A 20,675-nucleotide genomic window follows, 5' to 3' on the forward strand; every position below is an offset into this window, starting at 1 on the left:
ACCGCGGGGCGGCGCCCGGCTAGAACCGCCGCTATGCGCTACTCCGGGCCGGCCTGCTGGGTGTTGCTCCTCGTAGTGGGGCTGTGTTTTGTGCACCGGGCGCGACCCCGAAACGTGCTGCTGATCCTTGGTAAGTTCCGACCCGCCGGCACCCCGGGCACCGCCCTCCACGGCCGCCGGTTGTCGACCCCAGAAGAGGCCAGCGCTAACCCTCCGTGCCCTGCAGACCCCATTGCCGTTCATTCCCCGACTCTTCTTTTTGCTGGCCCAGACTCTTCGTGGTCGGCTCCTTGAAGAGGCAAGCAGAGGCGGCCCTGTCCACTGCAGGGTCTGGAGGGGTCGGCCCCAGCATTCACAGCCCATTCCTGTCCCCGGTTCTGACCCTGTAGCCCGAACCGTGACCAGAGCAGCCAGGGCTAAGCCTGCGGTCCCCACCCACCTCAGGGCGCTGGGCGGCTTTCCACAGATCGCAGAGGGGATGCCAGAAGAGGGGCTGGTGCCCAAGTCCTCAGAGACCAGCAGGGTGCCCTGGATCTCTCATCTTCTCCCCAGCAGTGATAACCCCGTTTCCCTTCCCTTTTCAGACCCCAGAGCACTGTGGCTCAACTCTCTTTCTCCTGGCTGAAGGGAGCAGCCCCCACTCACCCACCCGCCTTCTCCCCCGGCCCTCCCCGCCTCCGTGAAACCCCAAGTTCCTCTAGTGCCCTGTTGTTCACGAGACTTTCTGCTTGGGTAACCAGAGCCCAGCTATCACAAGGCAACCTGATTCTTTCCTCTTTTGAGGTCTGGCTGCCTGCCAGGGCCACTGTTTCTGATTAACTTTGTGGTCTGGGGCAGGTCCTTCTGCTAATTGTAACTTAAACAGCACCCTACAGAGCGGCTCCCTTCAACTCCTCCTATCTCAGGGGCATTGGCGGAGAACCAGCACGTGGATCCACATCCTCAGGCGTGTCTGCAGAGCCCAGGACTGCCGAATCATGCCTGCTTGGATCTCATGCTCCCCTCAGTTTTATGCCTGCCTACTAACATGTTCACCCAGTTTTCATACATGCCTGGTGGCATTCCCACTCAAGTAACAAGCCTGCTGAATATCATGCCCACTTGGGTCATTCCCACTTGGGAATCACACCTGCCTTATATCAAGTCTACAGAGGTATCATACCCGCCTGGGCATCACTGCCAGGCCACTGCAGCAGGACCCAGGTCTCTCTCACTCCCACATGCTGCTCTTTCTGAGCCCAGGCCGTCAGGTCCTCTATGTCTCCCTCCTTCCTCAGCGGATGACGGAGGCTTTGAGAGTGGTGCCTACAACAACAGTGCCATCACCACCCCTCACCTGGATGCCTTGGCCCGCCGGAGCCTTGTCTTCCGCAATGCCTTCACCTCCGTGAGCAGCTGCTCTCCCAGCCGGGCCAGCCTCCTCACTGGCCTGCCCCAGGTGAGGGCAGCAGGGGTTCAGGAGGAGGGAGAGCCCCCAGGGCCTCTGCTGCTGGTAACCCCTCCCTGGTCTCCCTGGGGATGTGCCCACCTTCCCTCCCCCACCCCCAGCCAAACGGTCCAAGTGCAGCCCTGCTCCACCACTGTGTGACTGAGCAAATCACTTATCTCTGTGTGCCTCAACTTCCTCACCTGAAAGATGGGGTGATAGTAATACCTCACTCCTGGGATTACTATAGGATTGGCCAAGTTAACTCTCTCTATGTAAAGCTCACAGCAAGGTGCCTGGCAGGTACTTGCGCAGCCCAGTATTAACTCTTTTCATGATATTGTCCCAGGAGCTTTTGTGACAATAGAAGCTGCCATTTAAGGCACTTACTCTATTGTGCTGAGGTAAATGTAATGAAAGATTTACCATTTTAACTATTTTAAGGCTGCAGTTCAGTGGCATTAAGTACATTCACCTTGTTGTGCAATCATCACCACCGTCCGTCTCCAGGACTTCTTCATCTTCCCAAACTGAAACTCTGTCCCCATTAAACACTAGCTCCCTGATCCCACTGCTCCGCCAGCCCCTGGCAACCACCATTCAACTTTCTGTCTCCGTGAATTTGGTTACTCTGAGTACATCACATAAGTGGAATCGTTTGCTTTTTTGCGGCTGGCTGGTTTCACTGAGCATAATGTCCCCAAGCTTCACCCGAGCACATCAGTACCTCACTACTTTTCAAGACTGAATAATGTTCCATTGTGTGGATAGAGCGTATTTTGTTTATCTATTTCTCTATTAGTGGACACTTGGGTTTCTTCCACCTTTGGTTGTTGGAATAATGCTGCTATGAACCTGGGTGTACATGGGCACTTACTCCTGATGTATTATCTCACAGCGTTATTTTATGCGGGGGATGCTCTGTACATCCCTTTCTGAGAGCCTGAGGCTGTGAGTAGGAGGCCTACATAAAGAGCAGTCTGTGGCCTGTACACAGAAGCTTCTTGTAAGGTTAATCAGGCAGCTGTAGGCTACGCTCACCTCTGGGCAGTGAGCCACAGGAATAAGGACAGGGTTTTTCCTTCTTACATCTCTCTAGCCTGTTTGAGTTTGCAACACGTACAACAATTTTTTTTACACTCTAAAAATGTCAGCTAATAAAAAGAGGCCTGTTGGTGTGGTTTTCACTCTATGATGTGTGCTCTTGATAGAAGAATTGAGAAGCACAGATACACAAAAAGAAGAAAATAAAAGCCACCCCTAATTTTAGTGTACATTCTCCCAGCCTATTGTATTTCATGCTGTCGTCCCATGGTAGGGACCTGTGGGCCTGTTGGGCGGGGAGTGAGAGATGGAGAAAACCTCTCTGAGGACTCTAAATCAGGGGCCTACAAAGGGCCAGGCTGGTGAGCCTGGGAGAGCAGAAGCATTGGGGGTGAGGTGGGGGACAGGACCCTGGCTGCCAGGAGGTGCCCAGCCTCACAGCATCTTTGCTCGCAGCATCAGAACGGAATGTATGGCCTGCACCAGGATGTCCACCACTTCAACTCCTTCGACCGGGTGCAGAGCCTGCCTTTGCTGTTGGGCCGAGCTGGTGTTCTCACAGGTGAGGGGCTTCGTGTAGCCACAGGGGCAGGACAGCAACTTACCTCCCTGCCCCAGAGGGGCAAGGCCTTGTCCTGAGCCACCATGGGCCCTGTGTTGCCTGCTCTGAGCACTTGACCCCAAGGAATCTGGGCCTTCTGGCTGGGCCATGGGCACACGAGAACAAGGGCCCGGCTGCCTTCCTGGAGGCCACAGCAAGACACAGGGCCTGGGGAGTGGAGAAGGGGGCAGAGGGGAGTGGGAGGCCGAAGGGGCTCTGGACAGGCCTATCTCCCCGACTCCAGGCATCATTGGGAAGAAGCACGTGGGGCCGGAGATGGTGTACCCGTTTGATTTTGCGTACACAGAGGAGAATGGCTCTGTCCTCCAGGTGGGGCGGAACATCACTAGAATGAAACTGCTGGTCCGGAAATTCCTGCAGACTCGGGACAACAGGTGTGAGGAGGGTCCCTCCCCCTTACTGCCCTCACACAGCCAGACCTCTGGACAGTTAATACTGGATGCAGATCCCAGAGTCTTTGGTTGGGATTCTTGGAGTCTCCAGACAGCTGGGGTGTGGATGGTGGAGAAGGTTCCAGATGCTCAAGTTGATCTGGTCAGAAGAAGAGGGGACATGGGGACACTGAGGCAGTGTGGATCACGGGGAGGCTCTCAGTTGTAGGGGAGTAGGCAAAGCTGAGGGGTGTTCCTTCCCAAAGGATGAGGCTCCCCAGGGTAGAAGCCAGGTGGTGGGTCAGCCATCTGACCTTGACCTCAACGCTTAAGCCCGTCTCTCCATCTGCAGGCCTTTCTTCCTCTATGTCGCCTTCCATGACCCCCACCGCTGCGGGCACTCCCAGCCACAGTACGGGGCCTTCTGTGAGAAGTTTGGCAATGGAGAGAGTGGCATGGGGCAGATCCCAGACTGGACCCCGCAGACCTACAACCCGAAGGATGTGCAGGTAGGAGGACCCCTCACCACGTTTCCGAGAACTACCCTTCTTCCTCCACCCTGTAAATATGGGGACCTGTGCCCCTCTCGTGGGTTGGCAGCCCTGGCCCCAGGTGTGTAAGAAGAAACCCTCTGACTCACTGGAGCCAGGTCCCCATCCGTGGGGTGGCAGAGAGAAGCGTAAAGACATGGAATGATGTACCCAGAAGCGTGGGTGGTCTGGGATAATCCATTCAGGAAGAGAGATGATTTGGGGCCCTGGGAGGAAGGCTGGCACCTGTATCTCCCACCCTAATTCAAGCGCTGGCCACTTTGCCCCCTCCACCCAACCTATCTGTTCTAACCTTGACTTTCCACCCACCTGCCCCATCCCAGGTGCCTTACTTCGTCCCTGATACACCGGCTGCCCGAGCTGACTTGGCCGCTCAGTATACCACCATCAGCCGCATGGACCAAGGTGGGTGCAAGGAGCCCAGGTGGTGGGATAGGGCACAGCTTGGGCCCCCATCTTGAGCCAGAGCCAGAAATCACAGTGCCGCAGGGCCATGTCCCCTCTGGGGGAGAGTCCTTCCTGCCTCTTCCAGCTAATGGTGGCTGCAAGTGTTTCTTGGCTTGTGCAGCATTACTCCAGTCTCTGCCTCTGTTGTCACATGAGCTCCTTCCCTGTGTTTTCTCTTTAGTCTGTGGCCCTCCTCTTCATTTAAAGACACTTGTCATTCGATTTAAGGACCACCTAGGTATGTCAGGATGATCTCATCTCAAGATCCTTGACTTAATTGTATCTGCAAAGGCCCTCTTTCCAAATAACGTTACATTCACAGGTTCTGTGTGGACATATCTTTTAGGGGAACCACCATTCAACCCAGTCTGGGAGGTTGGTGACTTTATCGTTTCCCTGTTGGTACCATTAGTTCATGGGGACTTGGGAAGGGGGTGGGTGTAGAGAGAATCCTATCTTCTGGCCCCACCCAAGACCATCCTTATTACCTCCACGGGGAGATTCCAGGAAACACAGAAACCACTGCATGGCAGGTAGCAGCTGCATGGGGGTGACACGGAACTGCCAAGGTTGGCCAGTGTCCTGGAGGGGTGCACTCAGGTGGAGGCCGTGCAAGTCCTGCTCCAGGACAGGGCCCTGGGCAGAGTGCTGGGCGGGAGGCCTGGCTGGTGGCAAGGAGGGCCGGGGTGATTGAAGGAAAAGACGGTGCAGGGTTCAGCAGCCGGATGAAGAAATGCTTTAGTGCACACGCATTCCCACAACTGCACATCTGCCTGCGGCTGAGCTTTGCTATCCCCTCCACACCCTGCAGGGATTGGACTCGTGCTCCAGGAGCTGCGTGGAGCGGGTGTCCTGAATGACACCCTGGTGATCTTCACATCTGACAATGGTATCCCCTTCCCCAGTGGCAGGACCAACCTCTACTGGCCGGGCACTGCTGAGCCCATGCTGGTGTCATCCCCAGAGCACCCAAAACGCTGGGGCCAGGTCAGCGAGGCCTACGTGAGCCTCCTAGGTATGACTCTGCATTCCATGCAGCAGGGGTCGAGGAGGGGGAATGGGGGAGGAAGAGGACATTTAGCAGGACCACCACGACCAGACGTAACTCCTCACCCACTACCTTATGCGGTTGCCACATCACCTCAGTGAGGAAGGGATGGTCAGCCCCATTCTACAGATGCAGAAATGAGGCTCAGAGACATGAAGTTAGGAGCCCAAGGTCACACAGCTTGTAAGCACCAAGCTTGGATTCCAGTTTGGGTCTCACTGCCTTCAAGCCAGTCATTTTTCCACTGGCCCACTGGTGAGCATCAATCACCTGGAGCGCTTGCTAGTATCCAAGTATCCCACCCCAGAGTGTCTGATTCAGTAGGTCTGGGGTGATGCCCAAAAATTTGCATTTCTGACAAATTCCCAGGTGATAATTGATGCCCCTTGACCCCACGTTGAGGGGTCAGGGCAGCAGCATGCTTGGGCCCCTGTGGGCTCAGGGCTCACATCTCCTTTTGGCCCCAAGGTCAGAAAGCATTTTGGCCACAGCACAGAACAGGAATAGGCCCCTGTGTGGGGGCTTCCTCGCTGGTCTGAAGGATTTTAGAAGGATCCTGGGTATCACCAAGTTGGGGGCTCTTGTCATGGCATTGAAAGCATGACGGCCCAGAGGGTGACGCAGCAGTGACGGGTTGGCCTGTAGCAGCTTTTTCCTGTTGGTGATTTGTTGTGCAAGATGGCCCACCAGCTTCCAGAGTGGCCTGGATTCAGCCCTTCCACGGGGGTGGGTCTGGTGCCCTGGAGGGCCCGCCCTACTGAGATGTCATCTCCTTTCCAGATCTCACGCCCACCATCTTGGATTGGTTCTCTATCCCCTACCCCAGCTATGCCATCTTTGGCTCAAAGACTGTCCAGCTCACTGGGCGGTCCCTCCTCCCGGCGCTGGAGGCGGAGCCTCTTTGGACCACGGTTTTTGGCAGCCAGAGCCACCATGAGGTCACCATGTCCTACCCCATGCGCTCCGTGCACCACCAGAACTTCCACCTTGTGCACAACCTCCACTTCAAGATGCCCTTTCCCATTGACCAGGACTTCTACGTCTCGCCAACCTTCCAGGACCTCCTGAATCGCACCACAGCCGGCCGGCCCACGGGCTGGTACAAGGACCTGCATCACTACTACTACCGGGAACGCTGGGAGCTCTTTGACAGGAGCCAGGACCCCCATGAGACCCAGAACCTGGCCACTGACCCCCGCTATGCCCAGGTTCTGGAACTGCTTCAGACCCAACTGGTCAAGTGGCAGTGGGAGACCCACGACCCCTGGGTATGTGCTCCCAATGGGGTGCTAGAGGAGAAGCTCTCTCCCCAGTGCAGGCCACTCCACAATGAACTGTGAGGCCCTCCCCACCCCCACAGTGGGGGACCGCTGTCCTGTGTCTGAGCTGTGTCCTGGCACAGGAATTCCCTGGGTGGTCCCCAGGATGGTGCAGGGTCCCCAACCTGTGACAAGGTGAAGGTGGTCTGGGGAACAGCAGGAAGAAGGGTCTGGGACATGGGGCTTCAGTCCCTCTTGGTTCTCTGGAACCCACAGACGTTCTTGTGCCCTTCACCTGAGAGGAGATGGGATTCTGTGTGCCACGAGGGTGGTGGGTGAGTGCAAACTGCACTCAATGAGGGGACAGTGTCTGTTTGTCAGTCCTGGTCTGGAGGGAGCCTTTGAAGGAAACTTGGGCTTGTCTTCTTCCTTCACTTTGTTCACAGTCAGGCTCCCGAGCCCCGGGCTGGTTTTCCATGAGACCACTGATTCTTGGCAGGCTCCCTAAGTGACGAGTTTCATCCTGGGGTCTGTATGGGCAGAGCTTGCCCTTCTTTTTGAGAGTGTCCAAGGATGAAGATGTCTCTGCTCAAGGCCTGAAACCGCCCCATCCTCTGGTTGGGTGAATTCTGTCTGGGTGAACACAAGTCTGTAGCACAGACAGTACTCATGGAATGCTCCAGACCTGCCCTGCCTCCGCCTGCCTGGAAAACCCAGAAAGGGGGCATTCTCCTCAAGTGGATGGGCTCCCATCACCCTTCCCACCCCCATCAACTCCATCCTGGAGGACATGGTGGGGAAGCCACAGGCCAGAGCATTGTAAAAGCTTTTTATTTTAGTAAAATATACCAAGTTCATTTTCTGGATTTGTTTATGACACGGGCCATCAGCAAGGCCTCTACTCTGTCCACACAACCTTCTTCTGCTCATCTGCAATGGCCAGGCGGACACAGCCGAGCAGGGCATGCAGGTCGCTCCAGCTGTCGGGGGCCAGGCTGCTGTACAGACAGGGCACTTCATCCAGCTCACCCTCCTCTTGCCTGGCAGCCTCCAGGAGCTGGTCCTCTGCGGTGCCGAGCCGCTGCAGAGCCTTCCTGCCAGAGCCGGAGAGGGGAGGGTGGCTCAGGGAGAGCCTTGCACCAGCCTCCCAGCACGGAGCCCCAGAAATCAGCCACCGGCTCGGAATTCTAGGGACCTGGATGGACCGATGATGCAACAGATGCCCCTAGACACAGATGGCCTGCTTCGAGGGGACCCCTAGATGACATTGCACTAATGGGGGTGGTGGGGTGGGGTGGCAGATCTAGTTTATAACTTCGGTTCTCAAATTATAAAGGGGGCAGCAGGATATCTGAGCTTGTCCCAGCCATGGACCAAGTAGTGTTTTTCAGTCTCTGTCCTTACCTAACACAGACGGACTGTTAACTCTACCCCGGGAAACATGTGGCCTCAGCCGAGGTCAATCAGGTTCTAGGGTCTCACCTTACTGTCCTCTGGGTTGCTCCCCGGGGGTGGGCTGCAGGACCTCTATCCTGGATGTTTTAGGGGAACTGCCCTGTGACACTTGCAAGACTGGCACGAGGTGAGATCCTGGAAACCCCATCACGGGCTCTGGATGTGGTCGCCATGGGCCTTATGGGGAGTTCTGGTGCCCATTCAAACCTCACCACCAGCCCCCAGGGGTACACCTACTTGAATTTCTTTGCCACCTTCTCATTGATGGAGATGTGGATAATGATGGGGAAGATCTCCATCTTGTGCAGGACGCGGACACTGTCCAGCTGGACGTCCAGGAGGGCGTGGGTGTTCTGGGGGGAGAGGGAAGGGAAGTGAGCCTCAGCCTCAGAGGAAGCGAGTGGAGCCCACACCCAGGAGTTAGGCTGAGAGAAGGGAGAGAAGGGTACAGGCAAGACTGAAGTTTGTAAAGGAGGTGGGGAGAAGAATTCGGGAATGCCTTTTTGTACACGAGGGTGCTGGCCGTACAGTTTTAAAAGTTTCCATCCGTTTGATTTTTTGCCTGGGAAATCTAGAAATCAGAGGCCGTCGGGATTGAGGGAGACTGCATAGAGCTCAAATCCCAGGAGTTGGATGGCTCCATCAACCTCTTTGGGGTTGTGAAGGATGGGGGGCCATTGTGCCTCTGACTCACAGCTGTTCCTGGCTGCTTTGTATCAACACAAAACTTTATAGTTCACAGTGAGCTTCTTTTCATATATTTGTTTGAGTCTTAAAACATGGAGTGTTATCTCCACTTTACTAATTTAGCAAATGTTTATTAAACATCTCCTGCGGTGAGGAAACAGGCTCAGGGAAGTTAAAAGTCCCGCCCGAGGTCACGTGGACATCAAATGGCAGAAACGGGGTTTGGCCTTTCCATGATGGAGCCAGAGACAAGATGAGCACCAACCTGGGGTGTCCAGGGGGCCCTGGAGGTTGGCCTTTCCTTCTCCCACTGCCGTTATCTGGAGATGGAGTTCCTCACAGCCCCCACCCTACCCCTTACCTTTCCCATGAGGGACTCGACTGCTCTGCAGGTGACACAGTAGCGACCACCAGGTGCCTCCCTCTCCTGGATGATGTCCCCTCTCTGGCTGGAGGCATCATACTCCTCCTGGCTCAAGTATGCTGAAGGTGACAGTTGATGGGGATGTCACCCACCCAGCCGCTCCCCCAGGAGCCCATGCTGAACACCCATGGGTCTGCCCCCATGGACCCCCACCAGCTCTGGGGCAAGTTCTTCCTAGGGTGTCCTCTTTACAAACCTGACCCTGCTCTTCCTGCTTGGAAGAGTCCATGCCCTGTACATTCACCCTAAACCATTGGACACAGCAGGTGCCTAGCCAGTGCCAGGATGTGGGTGGATGGATGGAAGGTTGGGTGGAGGGAAGAGTGGAGGGAAAGAAGGAAAGACGGACAAATGTAGATAAACTCTTCTCCCATCACTTCCCAAGCTCCGAACTTACATATGCAACTTCTTACACCCAGAAATCCCTTCAATCCCTTAAATCCGTGGTTCTCAACCAGGAGCAATTTTACCCCCAAGGTGCACTTGGCAATGTCTGGAGACATTTCTGACTGTCACAACTGCTGGGAAGGGGGTATGCTCCTGGCACCCAATGGGTTGAGGCCCAGGTATGTTGCTTATCTGTGATGCACAGGAGAGCCCACAACAGAGGATGATCCAGCCCTAAATGTCGTGCCCAGGCTGAGAACTTCTGCCCTGTGTAAACATGTTAAAACACACCCTGACTTTTCCCTTCTTCCTGAATAGCACCCAGTCTCCCAAGTGAGAACTGCACGTGCCCTCCTGCCAGCCTCCACCCTCCAAAGCATCACCAGATCCTGCAGACAGCTGGCAGACAGCTCTTGGGGCCGCCCTCTTCTCCCCACTGTGGCTTTGCTGTACCACCTCTGGCTCATCCCCTGGCCAAGCCCTTCTCCAGTCTGTCTTCTATTCCACTTTGAAAACGGGCATTCAAAGATCAGGCCTGATCATGTCCCCTTGCCTACCACATAACACGGCACGTCTGGGCACCTGCTGCCCCCCCATGGTGCCGTCTGTGCCTCGGTGCCTTTGTACACTCTGCTCCCTCATCCTGGACTTCCTGGTTCTGCTCGCAAACTCCTGTCCTGTCTTGCCGTCAGACTGCAGCCCCACTCCCACCCCCTCCAAAGAATCCCTCTCTGGATCACTTGTGGAGCTAAGATGGGTCAGTCTAACACGTCCTTAAGTGTCTGTCTCCAGAGGAGCAGAATAGACCCTGAGGGCCTCTTGGACTCTCTATCTCTAGCCCGCTGCACAGAGCCTAGCACACAGCAGGTGCTCACTGGAGGAACTGCGTGGGCCATACTTGCTTCTCTCTGTTCCCTCTGTGAGCTCCAGGGGAGAAGGACAGGGCCCTATTCACTGTCAGCTTGTAGCCTAACTCTCTGAGGCAGCCACCAACCAGTGATGGGTGGATGGAAGAAAGCCAAGGAGCTAACTCCTGCTCTCCACTCTCCAACCAACTGAGCCACCTTTCCTGCTGAGCAGGGCCAATGGGACCCAAGATTCCCACTGGCCGGTTCATCTCCATGGCTCTACACTGAGTGGCTTTGGGCAGGTGGATGGAGCCCTTTGGTTGTATGACTCCGGTTAAGTACAAACCTATCTGCCAGCAGAGCTGCACTGGGTGGAATAACATACCCCCCAAATCCATGTTCATCTTGAAACCTCAGAACATGACCTTATTTGGAAATAAGGTCTTTGCAGATGTGGTTAGTAAAGATGAGGTCGCACTGGAGTAGGGTGGCCCTAAATCCCATGACTGGCTCCTTGTAAGAACGTAACGTGAAGACAGAGGGACACGCAGACAAGGAGGCAGAGATGGGAGTAATGCAGTCACAAGCCACCAGCAGCCACCAGAGCAGGAAAAGGCAGGAAGGACTCCCCCTGGAGCCTTTGGAGGAAGTGCAGCCTGCAAAGACATCCTGACTTCAGACTTCTGGCCTTCAGAACTGTGAGAGTACACATCTCTGCTGTTTTAAGGCCCCCGCCCCGCCAGCTTGTGGTCCTTTGTTTTGGCAGCCCCAGGACACTCCTCTGGTCGTGCCGCCCTCCTGAAAGCAGATACTTCTCCTTGCCACCTGACAGTCAGGTGGGACTCCCAGGAGACAGCGTACCTGCTGGGCACTTCTTATACCCTTGGAGGAGGCACAGCTTCTCCATCAGGATCTTCCCGACCACCCTGGGCACGAAGAGCACTGGCCGGGGCCGGCTGGGCCTGTGGCTGTGCACCAGGGTGTAGGGCACCAGGGTGAAATAGCTTTCGGCCCAGAAGCACACAGTGGAGGGGTCTGTGGGAGGAAGGAGCCATGAGCGGGCCAGGCGCCAGGCTGCAGCAGCCCCCCACCCCCAGGAAGGCCTGTGTCTGTTTGGCTCGCCACTGCAGCCCTGGCACCTGCAGTAAGTAACACAGGGCACGCTGGGCTCCCACACGATGCACCACGCCCTCCACACCTGCCCTGGCTGATTCCTTTGTGCCTGTTGATTAGATTCCCTGTGCTTCTCTAGGATCAGCTTCATAGGCTGCAGTTTAAAACCTTTTCCTTGTTTGGCTCACAGGGAGGATAGAGAAACCATGTTCATCCTTGCAAACAATCTGGAAGCTTCCTGTGTCTTCTCCCTCAGCCTCAAGGGACACATGATCCCAGTCCTTCCCTCCCTCTCTGGTCCCTGATCTCCTCTCCTGGTCATTTAGGTTATATTAGGCACTCAAAACACTTTTCAAGAAGAAAATAAGCTCAAAACGATTTACCTTTCTCTAAATTCACTTCTGCTTATCTCATTGCACAGTTTTACCTGCTCAGGGGTCTGTGCTGTGCCGGCCTCTGTCACGGCCTCATGCCCACAGCAGTCACTCAGCAGTTGTCTGAGGGTCCACTGGTTTGTGCAGTGTTGGGCATTTGGAGAGTGTTCAGACTTTAATATTCTAAAAGGACTGCTGTCCAGATGACTGTACCAGTGGCTTCGGACAGTCTTATTGAGGCAGATTACAGAAGTAGGAGTGTCAGTTAAAGGACATTAAAGGTGTGTAGCTCAGCTGCTTTCCAGAAGGGCAGGTAGACGTCAGTTATGGTTCTTAAAGACAGATTCTGGCCTAGATGAGTGGCATCACCCTGACCCAGCTCACCAACCACAGCAGCCTCCAAAGACCCTCCACCAGCTCCACCCGCCTCACCTTCTACCTGGCTTGGGTCCAACTGGCCCCCATCAAAGGATGACCACAGAGGGCTGGCCTTGGTTCTGTCCATACTGACGATGCGGACCAGCTTCTGGGCTCCCCCAGAAGCCTGCTGGACGAGGCAGAAGGGACATCCCACGGGGCTGGGGGGCTGGCACCACCCCCCCGCTGGCAAATCCAGGGTGGTCCCTGGACTCCCAGGCTGTGCCTGCTGAACAGCCAGCAGGCCCAGGCCCCATGCCAGGGGGTAGGTGACAGAGGGTGGCAGGAGAGGGTCCTCAGGCTGAGCCCCCCAGCCCCCTTCCCGAGCAGGGCATCCGTGGGAAGCAAGAGCGAAGAGTAGGGAACCCCCGGCCTGGCCCTGCCATGATCCAGGGGGCTGCCCTAGCGCCTTGCTCAGGGACTGCTGAGTGCTCTATATCGGGAGAACCCAACAGTGCCTGGTCTCAGTGGGGAATAAGGATGGGGGCCAGATGGTAGGCAAATGGGGTGATGGAGGGAGCAAGACGGAGGGAGCATACATGACGTATCTGCACGCGGTAGAGGAGCTTGCAGGCTGGGTGGCACGCAGACCCAGGTGAAGGTTTGGAGGGCCCGGGGGAGAAACACGCCGGGTCACCTCCCTCAGGTTAGCAGCCTACACTCTCCACCTGGGACCCTCAGCCAGTACCCACCTGTCTTCCAGCCCATGCCAGGTGGGGCTGGGACCCTCTGGGTGGAAGGAGGGGTTGATTGGGCCCCTCCCTCCAGATGATGTGAGCTGGGGGAGAGAGGCAGGGCCCACCCAAGCGGGACCCTGCATCTAGGACCTGGGCTGACTGGTCCTCACCTTGCGGGCCATGGTGCTCTGATGAGCCATGTCCTGGATGAGGGCGATGAGCAGCTTCTGAGCCCTGTGCAGAGGAGGGAGGCCCCGGCCCAGCTGCAGGGAGGGCTGGACAGGAGAGGTGGGCGCCCTGCCCAGTGCTCTGGGAGACCCGCACTGCCCCCACTGCGGTTCTCCACCCCAGCAACCATGATAGTGCCCTGGGGTTTTAAAAACCTGCAGAGCCTCAGCCCACCCCTGGAGATGCTAACTGAATTGTCCCGAAGCGGGACCCGGGAGACACTGTGTGAGTGGGGTCGAGGCCACCGCTCCAGAACCTCGCTCCTCCCAGTGTGGCCCAAGGACTTCAACCTGGCATCACCCAGAGAAGGGGTTGGAAATGCAGAGTCTCAGGCCTCTCCCTGCACCTGCTGAGTCTGATCTCCAGGTGACAGAATTTGCCATGAGGCTTGAGAGGAGCCGGACGAGACACCATGCTTTGTGCCCTATGGTTGATCTAGAACATGGTTCTGAGCAGGGGTGCTGTTGCTCCCAGGGAGGGTGACAAGCTGTCCCATTTGGCCCAGGACTCAGGGGTTCCCCAGGACATGGGACTTTCTGTGCTAAAACCAAGTCAGTCCCGGACACACCAGCATGATGAGTCACCTATCCTCAGGGTGCACTGGCAATGTCTGGAGATTTTTGGTTGTCACAACTAGGGGGGCAGGGGCACTACTGGCATCCAGCAGGTGGAGGCCAAGACGCTGCTCAGCATCCTACAGTGCCCAGGAGGGTCCCCACGACAAACAGTGAGAGCCCAGGAGGGCCCCCACGACAAACAGTGAGAGCCCAGGAGGGCCCCCACGACAAACAGTGAGAGCCCAGGAGGGCCCCCACGACAAACAGTGAGAGCCCAGGAGGGCCCCCACGACAAACAGTGAGAGCCCAGGAGGGCCCCCACGACAAACAGTGAGAGCCCAGGAGGGCCCCCACGACAAACAGTGAGAGCCCAGGAGGGCCCCCACGACAAACAGTGGACCCATAGTGCTGAGGATGAGGAACTGGTCCCAAATACTCTAGATGCTCTAGGACTGAGGTCCATCCCGTTTCACAGAGAAACCCATCCAAGCAGTGAACTTGGTGGGTAGCACGACGGGGATTCCACTTCTTTGAGGTGCCCCACCCTGTATCCCTGGGCAGTAGAGGGAGCCTCAGGAAGGCTGTTTCTCCTGGGCAGGAGGGGGCCTCCTCACTAAGTGAGGCCAGGCAATGTCCCCCACCGGGGAGCTCCCCAGGCCCTCTCTGGGGTGTGGGAGCCCACAACAGCTGCTCACTGTGCATAGTTGGGGATGGTGCCCTGTTCGGTGCCCTTGGTGCTGTAGGGGCCAACACGGTGGGCGTGCCAGCAGCTGCCGCCCTGGAACAGGGTGTCTGTGACGTGCAGGATGTCGTTGCAGTGCACCTGTAGCTCCCCCTCTGCCCGCCTCTCCATGGCAAGGTTGACCCGGATGTAGAAGGAGTCCCCTGACGTGGCCACTTTGGCCTTTAGGTCCTGGACCAGCTTCTTATAACCTGATCAGAGAGGACATGAGGACAGGTAAGTCCAGGGCTGTGATCCCCCACGAGAACAGTTCTGCCTGGGGGTCCTCTACAGACTTGGGGCTCAGCCTGGTTCTGCAGTGGGCTGGGAGCGCTGGCATCAGTGGCCTCTGGAGGGGGGGTAGGACAGGACAGGGGAGTGTGTACCCTCCATGTTGACCTTCACAGACAGACAGCAGAAGCCGTTCACCCTCTGGAGAAGTCTGACGGCCCGATCCAGGGTCATGCCCTCCAGGACAGCCTTGTTCAAGGGCTCTGTTGCCTTGTAATCCACCTGAGGGCAAATCATGAGGGTCACCTCTGTTGACCAGGGTTCTGCAGCTGTGATCTGAGTGCAGGCATGTGCCCTGCAGGAGACCCACTCCTTCCCAGACACCCACCCACACCCATCAGAGCCCTGTGTCGGGACATCTTGGTGCAGCGCCTCCTGGTTACACACGTTCCTGCCCCAGATCATGTATTGAGATCGCCACTGGGCACTGAGTGTCTGCTCTCCAACATGCTCCATTCTAGAGCATTCTGGAGCAGAGTTCTCAGCTTGGGACTATTGACATTTGGTGCTGTCCTGGGCCCTGCAGGATGTTTTGTGGCATCTGTGGCCTCCACCCACCAGATGCCAGGGCGCCCCTCGCGCCACCCCTTCCCCAGCTGTGAAATCAACAGGGCTCTCAGCCATTCATTTATTCCCGGTGTTGTTTTGATTTAGGAGAGTAGATATTTTTATAATGAGAAAAAAAATGAGATATGTTTTTAACGCTATTAGAACTGAATTGGCCCCATTTGGGTATCAGGACTGTCTCATAAAGGGGATCCGTTGCCTTAACCACAACATGAGCTGATAACTGAGAATCTCACAAGGACTGTTAGAAGTGTGACGAAGGGCTTTCATCTTGGGTGGACTGATGCTTACGTCAGGAGCTCTGTGTGTGATCATTCGAGACACATGAGAGCTCAGCTCAGCACACAGACAGCGAGAAGCCATGGGGTCCGAGGGAGTCCTGACTGAGGGCTCAGCCCCTCCCTCTCCCTCTCAGCACTTGCCTTCACTCCCTACCCGCCCCCCTACCCTGGGAGGAATGACTGACACCTGTTTCGAGAATTTCTTACTTTTTTTTTTTTTTTTTTTTGCGGTACACGGGCCTCTCACTGCTGTGGCCTCTCCAGTTGCAGACAGAGCACAGGCTCCGGACACGCAGGCTCAGCGGCCATGGCGCATGGGCCCAGGCACTCCGCGGCATGTGGGATTTTCCCGGACCGGGGCAGGAACCCGTGTCCCCTGCATCGGCAGGCAGACCCCCAACCACTGAGCCACCAGGGAAGCCCTTTTGCTATTCTTAAAGGGCCTGATGTTTAATAATTCTGCTTTTAGGCTACATCAAAGTCACCTCCCTGCCCATATGTTCACTTAATAATAATTCGGTTGTACATTTATGGTTTTTGCAGTTTAATGAATATTTTACAGTAAAAAAAATTTTTAGATGCCCCCAATGGTTAAAATGGTGAATTTTATAATGTGTATTTTAACACATACACAAAAAGTAACGATAAGATCATTACAGTAAAAAAAAAAAAAAAAAAGCCCCACATCAGAATCTTATGTAACCTTTATCAGAAGATCCCTGGGTCAAGACTGCCGCATCCCCAAAGCCCTCTCAACTGGTGCATGGTCCAGACTACAACAGCTCACAGGCTCACCCTCCAGAGTTCAAGGACGTCAAGGTGGAGAAGGGTGCAGGGTTTTGATGAGAATCACCAGGACTCTCCTCTAAACATGTGTGACACTCTGCTTTACATCAGCCCAAGAAGGAGTGTGGGCCTATCCGATAATACATCTTTGTCAAGTTGAATCTGTGGCTTCCTGGGTTACCTGCCCCTCCCACTGACCCCACCCCTGAGAGGATCCTGGGGGCTCGAGGGGTTGGTGCCACACTCACCATCACAATCTGGGTGCCAGGGCACAAGGCCATCTCGTCTGCTGCGGAGCCCGGGGTGACCCGATGAATGTAGATGCCTGTGAGGTTCCCGCCAATAACGCTTATCTGCTCCAGCAGCACGTCCCCCTGGAAGGCCAGCACCGTGACCTGGCTCAGGATCTTGCGGGCTGGCCTCCGCCTCACCGGGACACTGTTGCAGAAAGGGAGGGGACAGAGCTCATGCATCCTAGAGCAAGAGGTCGGGCCGGGCCATCTCCCCATCTGCCCCCTCTAGTCCCATGGCTCTGGAATTCTCCTTCCCTGGCCTCAGAAAGGCTGGTAGTGAGGACATAGTCCTCACTCTGCCACCTGCTGGCCCTGGCCCCCGCCCTCCGCTCACCTGGCGGCGAGGTGGAGGCCCCCAGAAGACAGCTGCAGGATGCTCTCGGACTCAGGGAGGTCTAGGAGGAAGCCACGGGCTTAGGCCTCGAGCCAGCCTACCCCTCAAGGTCACCCCCCTTCTGAAGGAGTTTTGGCTCACCCGTGCAACCTCAGTGCCGCCACCATAGGCACCCCCTACCTGTTCTGTCTTTTGCTGAGGCTGAACCTTCTCTTGCCCCTCCCTTCCTTGATGCGTAGAACCTTGATTCACCTCCCCTAAAATAGGAGTAGCTGGTGGAGAGCTGCATCTGCCAGAGTTTAACCTACATTGTGTCCTTTTGTAATCTTTGAATGAGTTGCTAGCATTTTACAAGATAGGGAATCTGGAATCTGGATTTCTGGCTTCACTTGAGAAATCAAATCTGGCATAACTCTGGGTGTGTATTTCTGTGTGGCAGCCATCGCCGGCACTGGCCATCGGCTGCCTCCTGTCTCCCCAGGCCACGCTGCTGACCAGCTGGCCATGGCAGGCCTCTGAGTTGACAATCTCCTAGGACTAGATGTCCCCAGAGTCTCTCCAAGGCCTGTATTTTATATGTGTCCTGTGAGGAAGATGGCACACCGCCCCCAGCCCAGGTGAGGCTGCCCTTCTCACCTCCTGAGCCTCTCACAAGAACCAGAGGGCCAACAGAGAGCTAAGAGTTGCTGGCTGCAGGCAGCCTGTGCCCAGCTCACAGGCAAACAGCCACTTGTGTTTACATTCAAAGCCAAGTGAAATTATACACTCCTGATGTATTTAGTGGAGGTCAATTCCACTAAAGTTATATGAACCAGGACATTATGCAGAATAATGACAAAAGGCAAAAAAAAAAGAGCAATGACTCTTACATCCCGGTTGGTTATACCTGGGGTGGATCCTCTCAGCTGATCACTGTTATAAATAAAAATGGCAATGAATTTGCAAAAGGCAAGGTTTCTGGTCATGTGACCCACAGAAAGCCTGGGGCTGTCTGTCCTAAAGGTGCCGCTAGGCAGAACAGCGTGGGGTACGCGCACCCCTTGGTGGCCGTAGGATGAAATCTAGAGGGTGCTAAGCACCTACTGTGTGCAAGGCCCAAGGCTGGAGGCAGATGTGCAGTGGTGGCAAAGTAAGGAGGCTGCCCGTGAGGGGTCTGTGTCTTGAGAAGGAGGGAGGACCAGTTAAGTGACAAATATGAGGAATAAGCCACAGGAGAAATGGGAATGTCTCAGGTGCCAACACCCAGGAGAAATGTTCCTAGCAGGTGCCTCAGCCAGGAACAGTGAGGATGGAAGCCTGTTGCCCTCTGATATCACTGGGAGGCCCAAGTGTCCATGGGTCGGAGCAGGGAGGGACAGAGAGACGAGGTGTGTGTCTGGAGCTGTCTGAACATTTATGCCAAGCTGGATGTGGAGGTGAATGCAACTCCCTTAGCCTCCAGGTGAAAACAAAAGGACGCCCAGTAAGCACGGCACATCTGGACACTGGTTTGAACTGCCAGGTAGTCTGGATTTTCCCAGAGGCTCAGGGCAGGGCAGTAGTCAAGTTCGCTTCTCTCTGCCCATCCCCTGGACAGAAACTGGGGTGTCTCATCTGCCTCCCTGAAGATCCCTGTCTTCACTTCCCTGCCTGGCTCTGCCAGCCCAGCCCAGGGGTGGTGGGGTGGCTGCAGAGGTTGGGGGGTATGCTCACCTGCCCTGTCTACAATCTCATAATCCAAATCTGCATCACCCTTCTTAGCAGCCAGGGAGCCTCCTTTGTCCACCTCCAGGGTTTCGGGGCAGCCACTGAAAAACATAAGAAGAAGATGGAAGCCAATGTCCCAGTGAGCTGCCAGGGGGCTGGAGTCATCCGATCCCTTTACCAGCCCCTCTCTACCGAAAGACGAGGGGTCTTCCCAGAAGTCCTCTGTGGCCCGCTTGTACAGGGACTGCTGGCTGGGAGGCACAGGGCTGCTGGAGTGGAAGCTATCCACCAGCTCTCGGCTGGACGTGGCGCTCAGGTCAGACCAGAGCTGAGACTGGAGGAGGACGGGGCAGAAGTCACCACGGGGCTCTCACAGGGATGCCCGGGACACCTCTCCTGCTGCCATACTGTGTAAAGAGTATAATGATGATAAACCACAGCCTCCCACTGACAGAGCAGAGGAGGCAAGAGGGAAGGGAGGGAGGAGCAAAGAGCCAGGCCACATTAATTGAGCACCTACTATGTGCTGGGCACTCTATTACCTACCTTCTATATTTTATATTGCTTAGTTCTTACGATAAATCTATACGGTGGGTAGCATTGTCCCACTTTACATATAAAGCAACTGAGCCCCAGAGAGGCCAAATTACTGGCTAGTGAGGGTCACACGCTGACGGGGTGTAAACACGCAAGATGCAGAGTGTGGCATTGGAGTATGCAGGTGAAATGTGTAGATCCAGGTGTAGCCCCTCGGTTCACTTAATAAGCATTTCTGTAGCATCTACTATGTGCCAGACCCTCTTCTGTCCCGATAGACGAGGGTGCACCTGGTCTGGCCCCAGCAGTGGCAGAGGAACTGGCATACCTCAGAGGAGCTGCCGTCACTGTCGTCCCACGGGCAGAGGGCAAACATGCGCACCAGCCGCTGCTTCCTCTTCGGACAGGGCTCCCTGGCTCCCGCCTCCTGCTTGGGCTGCCAAAGACCCAGATAGGCTGGTTAATTCAGGAAACGTCCTTTGGTTGCTCTTGGGATTTCTACCAAGTCCCAACCCCTGTCTCCAGCCTCCCGAGTGGTTTCCTTTCATTGGCTTCAAGGCAAAACATTTATGTCCCCTCCTCCCAGCCTGGGACACCCAGCACTGTGGGAACTGGCCACCAAGGGGACATGCAGCAACCAGCTTGGTGACTGCATTTTATTCCTTTTGGATAATATCTGTTATTCTTTCCTGGTTATACAAATAATACATACTATATGTATAATATATCTAAACATACTCCACAAAGAATATTGGTGGGGAGGAACAGCCTGATTAGAGAAGAAAATAAAATTGACCCGTCCTCCCACACTCAGAAATAGAACAGCTAGCAGTTTGCTATCTGTCCATCAGTCTTTTTTCTATACATATGTATATTTTTTGAACATGTTTGGTGTGGTAAGTGGGTAGGAAGGAAGGGCTAGGGCCCCTGCATAGGGAGGGGAGGGTCTGGTTGTGCCTCACCCAGGTCCCTGGGCACCTCTGAAGAGTCTCGCCCACCCACCAGGGTGCCTTGGAGCTGGAGCTGCCGGCGAGACCATAATTAGAGGTTTTACAGTAATTTTAGTTCTTTGAGAACATAGCTCCCTCTGTGTCTATCACTCAACTCTCAGATAGTTGACTTTCAAGCATCCCAGGAAGGCATCGTCCACCAGAGCAAGTGGCTGCCTGCACAGCTTCATATGCTGCCTTCTTTCTTCATCAAACACCACACATTACAGACTCCAGAACCTTCCACTGAGCTAC

The 20,675-nt window shown here is 55.4% G+C and overlaps 2 protein-coding genes across 3 annotated transcripts in view; one reads left to right on the forward strand and one right to left on the reverse strand.

The window, feature by feature from the left end:
* SGSH (N-sulfoglucosamine sulfohydrolase) lies at nt 1-7,625 on the forward strand. The gene is made up of 8 exons (XM_022589414.3): nt 1-130; nt 1,278-1,438; nt 2,927-3,032; nt 3,316-3,466; nt 3,816-3,972; nt 4,338-4,419; nt 5,273-5,476; nt 6,290-7,625. Exons 1-8 carry the CDS (start codon nt 34-36, stop codon nt 6,847-6,849), a joined length of 1,518 nt encoding a protein of 505 aa, XP_022445122.1. The 5' UTR covers nt 1-33; the 3' UTR covers nt 6,850-7,625.
* CARD14 (caspase recruitment domain family member 14) overlaps nt 7,023-20,675 on the reverse strand; it is a 22,401-nt gene continuing 8,748 nt past the window's right edge. The window contains exons 8-20 of one of the 2 annotated variants that reach the window (XM_089901583.1): nt 19,760-19,861; nt 19,092-19,228; nt 18,901-19,001; nt 17,209-17,269; nt 16,830-17,019; nt 15,043-15,169; nt 14,631-14,868; nt 13,321-13,384; nt 12,489-12,603; nt 11,431-11,604; nt 9,272-9,393; nt 8,461-8,576; nt 7,023-7,862 (exon numbers count right to left, since the gene is read on the reverse strand). In XM_089901583.1, coding sequence (XP_089757709.1) covers nt 7,667-7,862; nt 8,461-8,576; nt 9,272-9,393; nt 11,431-11,604; nt 12,489-12,603; nt 13,321-13,384; nt 14,631-14,868; nt 15,043-15,169; nt 16,830-17,019; nt 17,209-17,269; nt 18,901-19,001; nt 19,092-19,228; nt 19,760-19,861 — 1,743 coding nt within the window. In that variant the 3' untranslated portion in view covers nt 7,023-7,666. Of the gene's footprint in view, nt 7,863-8,460; nt 8,577-9,271; nt 9,394-11,430; nt 11,605-12,479; nt 12,604-13,320; nt 13,385-14,630; nt 14,869-15,042; nt 15,170-16,829; nt 17,020-17,208; nt 17,270-18,900; nt 19,002-19,091; nt 19,229-19,759; nt 19,862-20,675 lie in introns of both variants that reach the window. The other variant, XM_089901582.1, reaches the window with a different exon arrangement.

Source organism: Delphinapterus leucas, chromosome 19 (assembly GCF_059928025.1).
Source record: "Delphinapterus leucas isolate spDelLeu-1000000601 "Yukka" chromosome 19, BTC_Dleu_Yukka2, whole genome shotgun sequence".
Lineage (NCBI taxonomy): Eukaryota > Metazoa > Chordata > Mammalia > Artiodactyla > Monodontidae > Delphinapterus > Delphinapterus leucas.

What these genes read in the sequence shown, in the direction of transcription:
- SGSH (XM_022589414.3), top strand. Translation starts at nt 34, where the DNA reads ATGCGCTACTCCGGGCCGGCCTGCTGGGTGTTGCTCCTCGTAGTGGGG. An exon ending in CCGAGCTGGTGTTCTCACAG is followed by an intron (nt 3,033 to 3,315) that starts GTGAGGGGCTTC and finishes CCCCGACTCCAG; the next exon opens with GCATCATTGGGAAGAAGCAC. An exon ending in GGCCTACGTGAGCCTCCTAG is followed by an intron (nt 5,477 to 6,289) that starts GTATGACTCTGC and finishes TCTCCTTTCCAG; the next exon opens with ATCTCACGCCCACCATCTTG.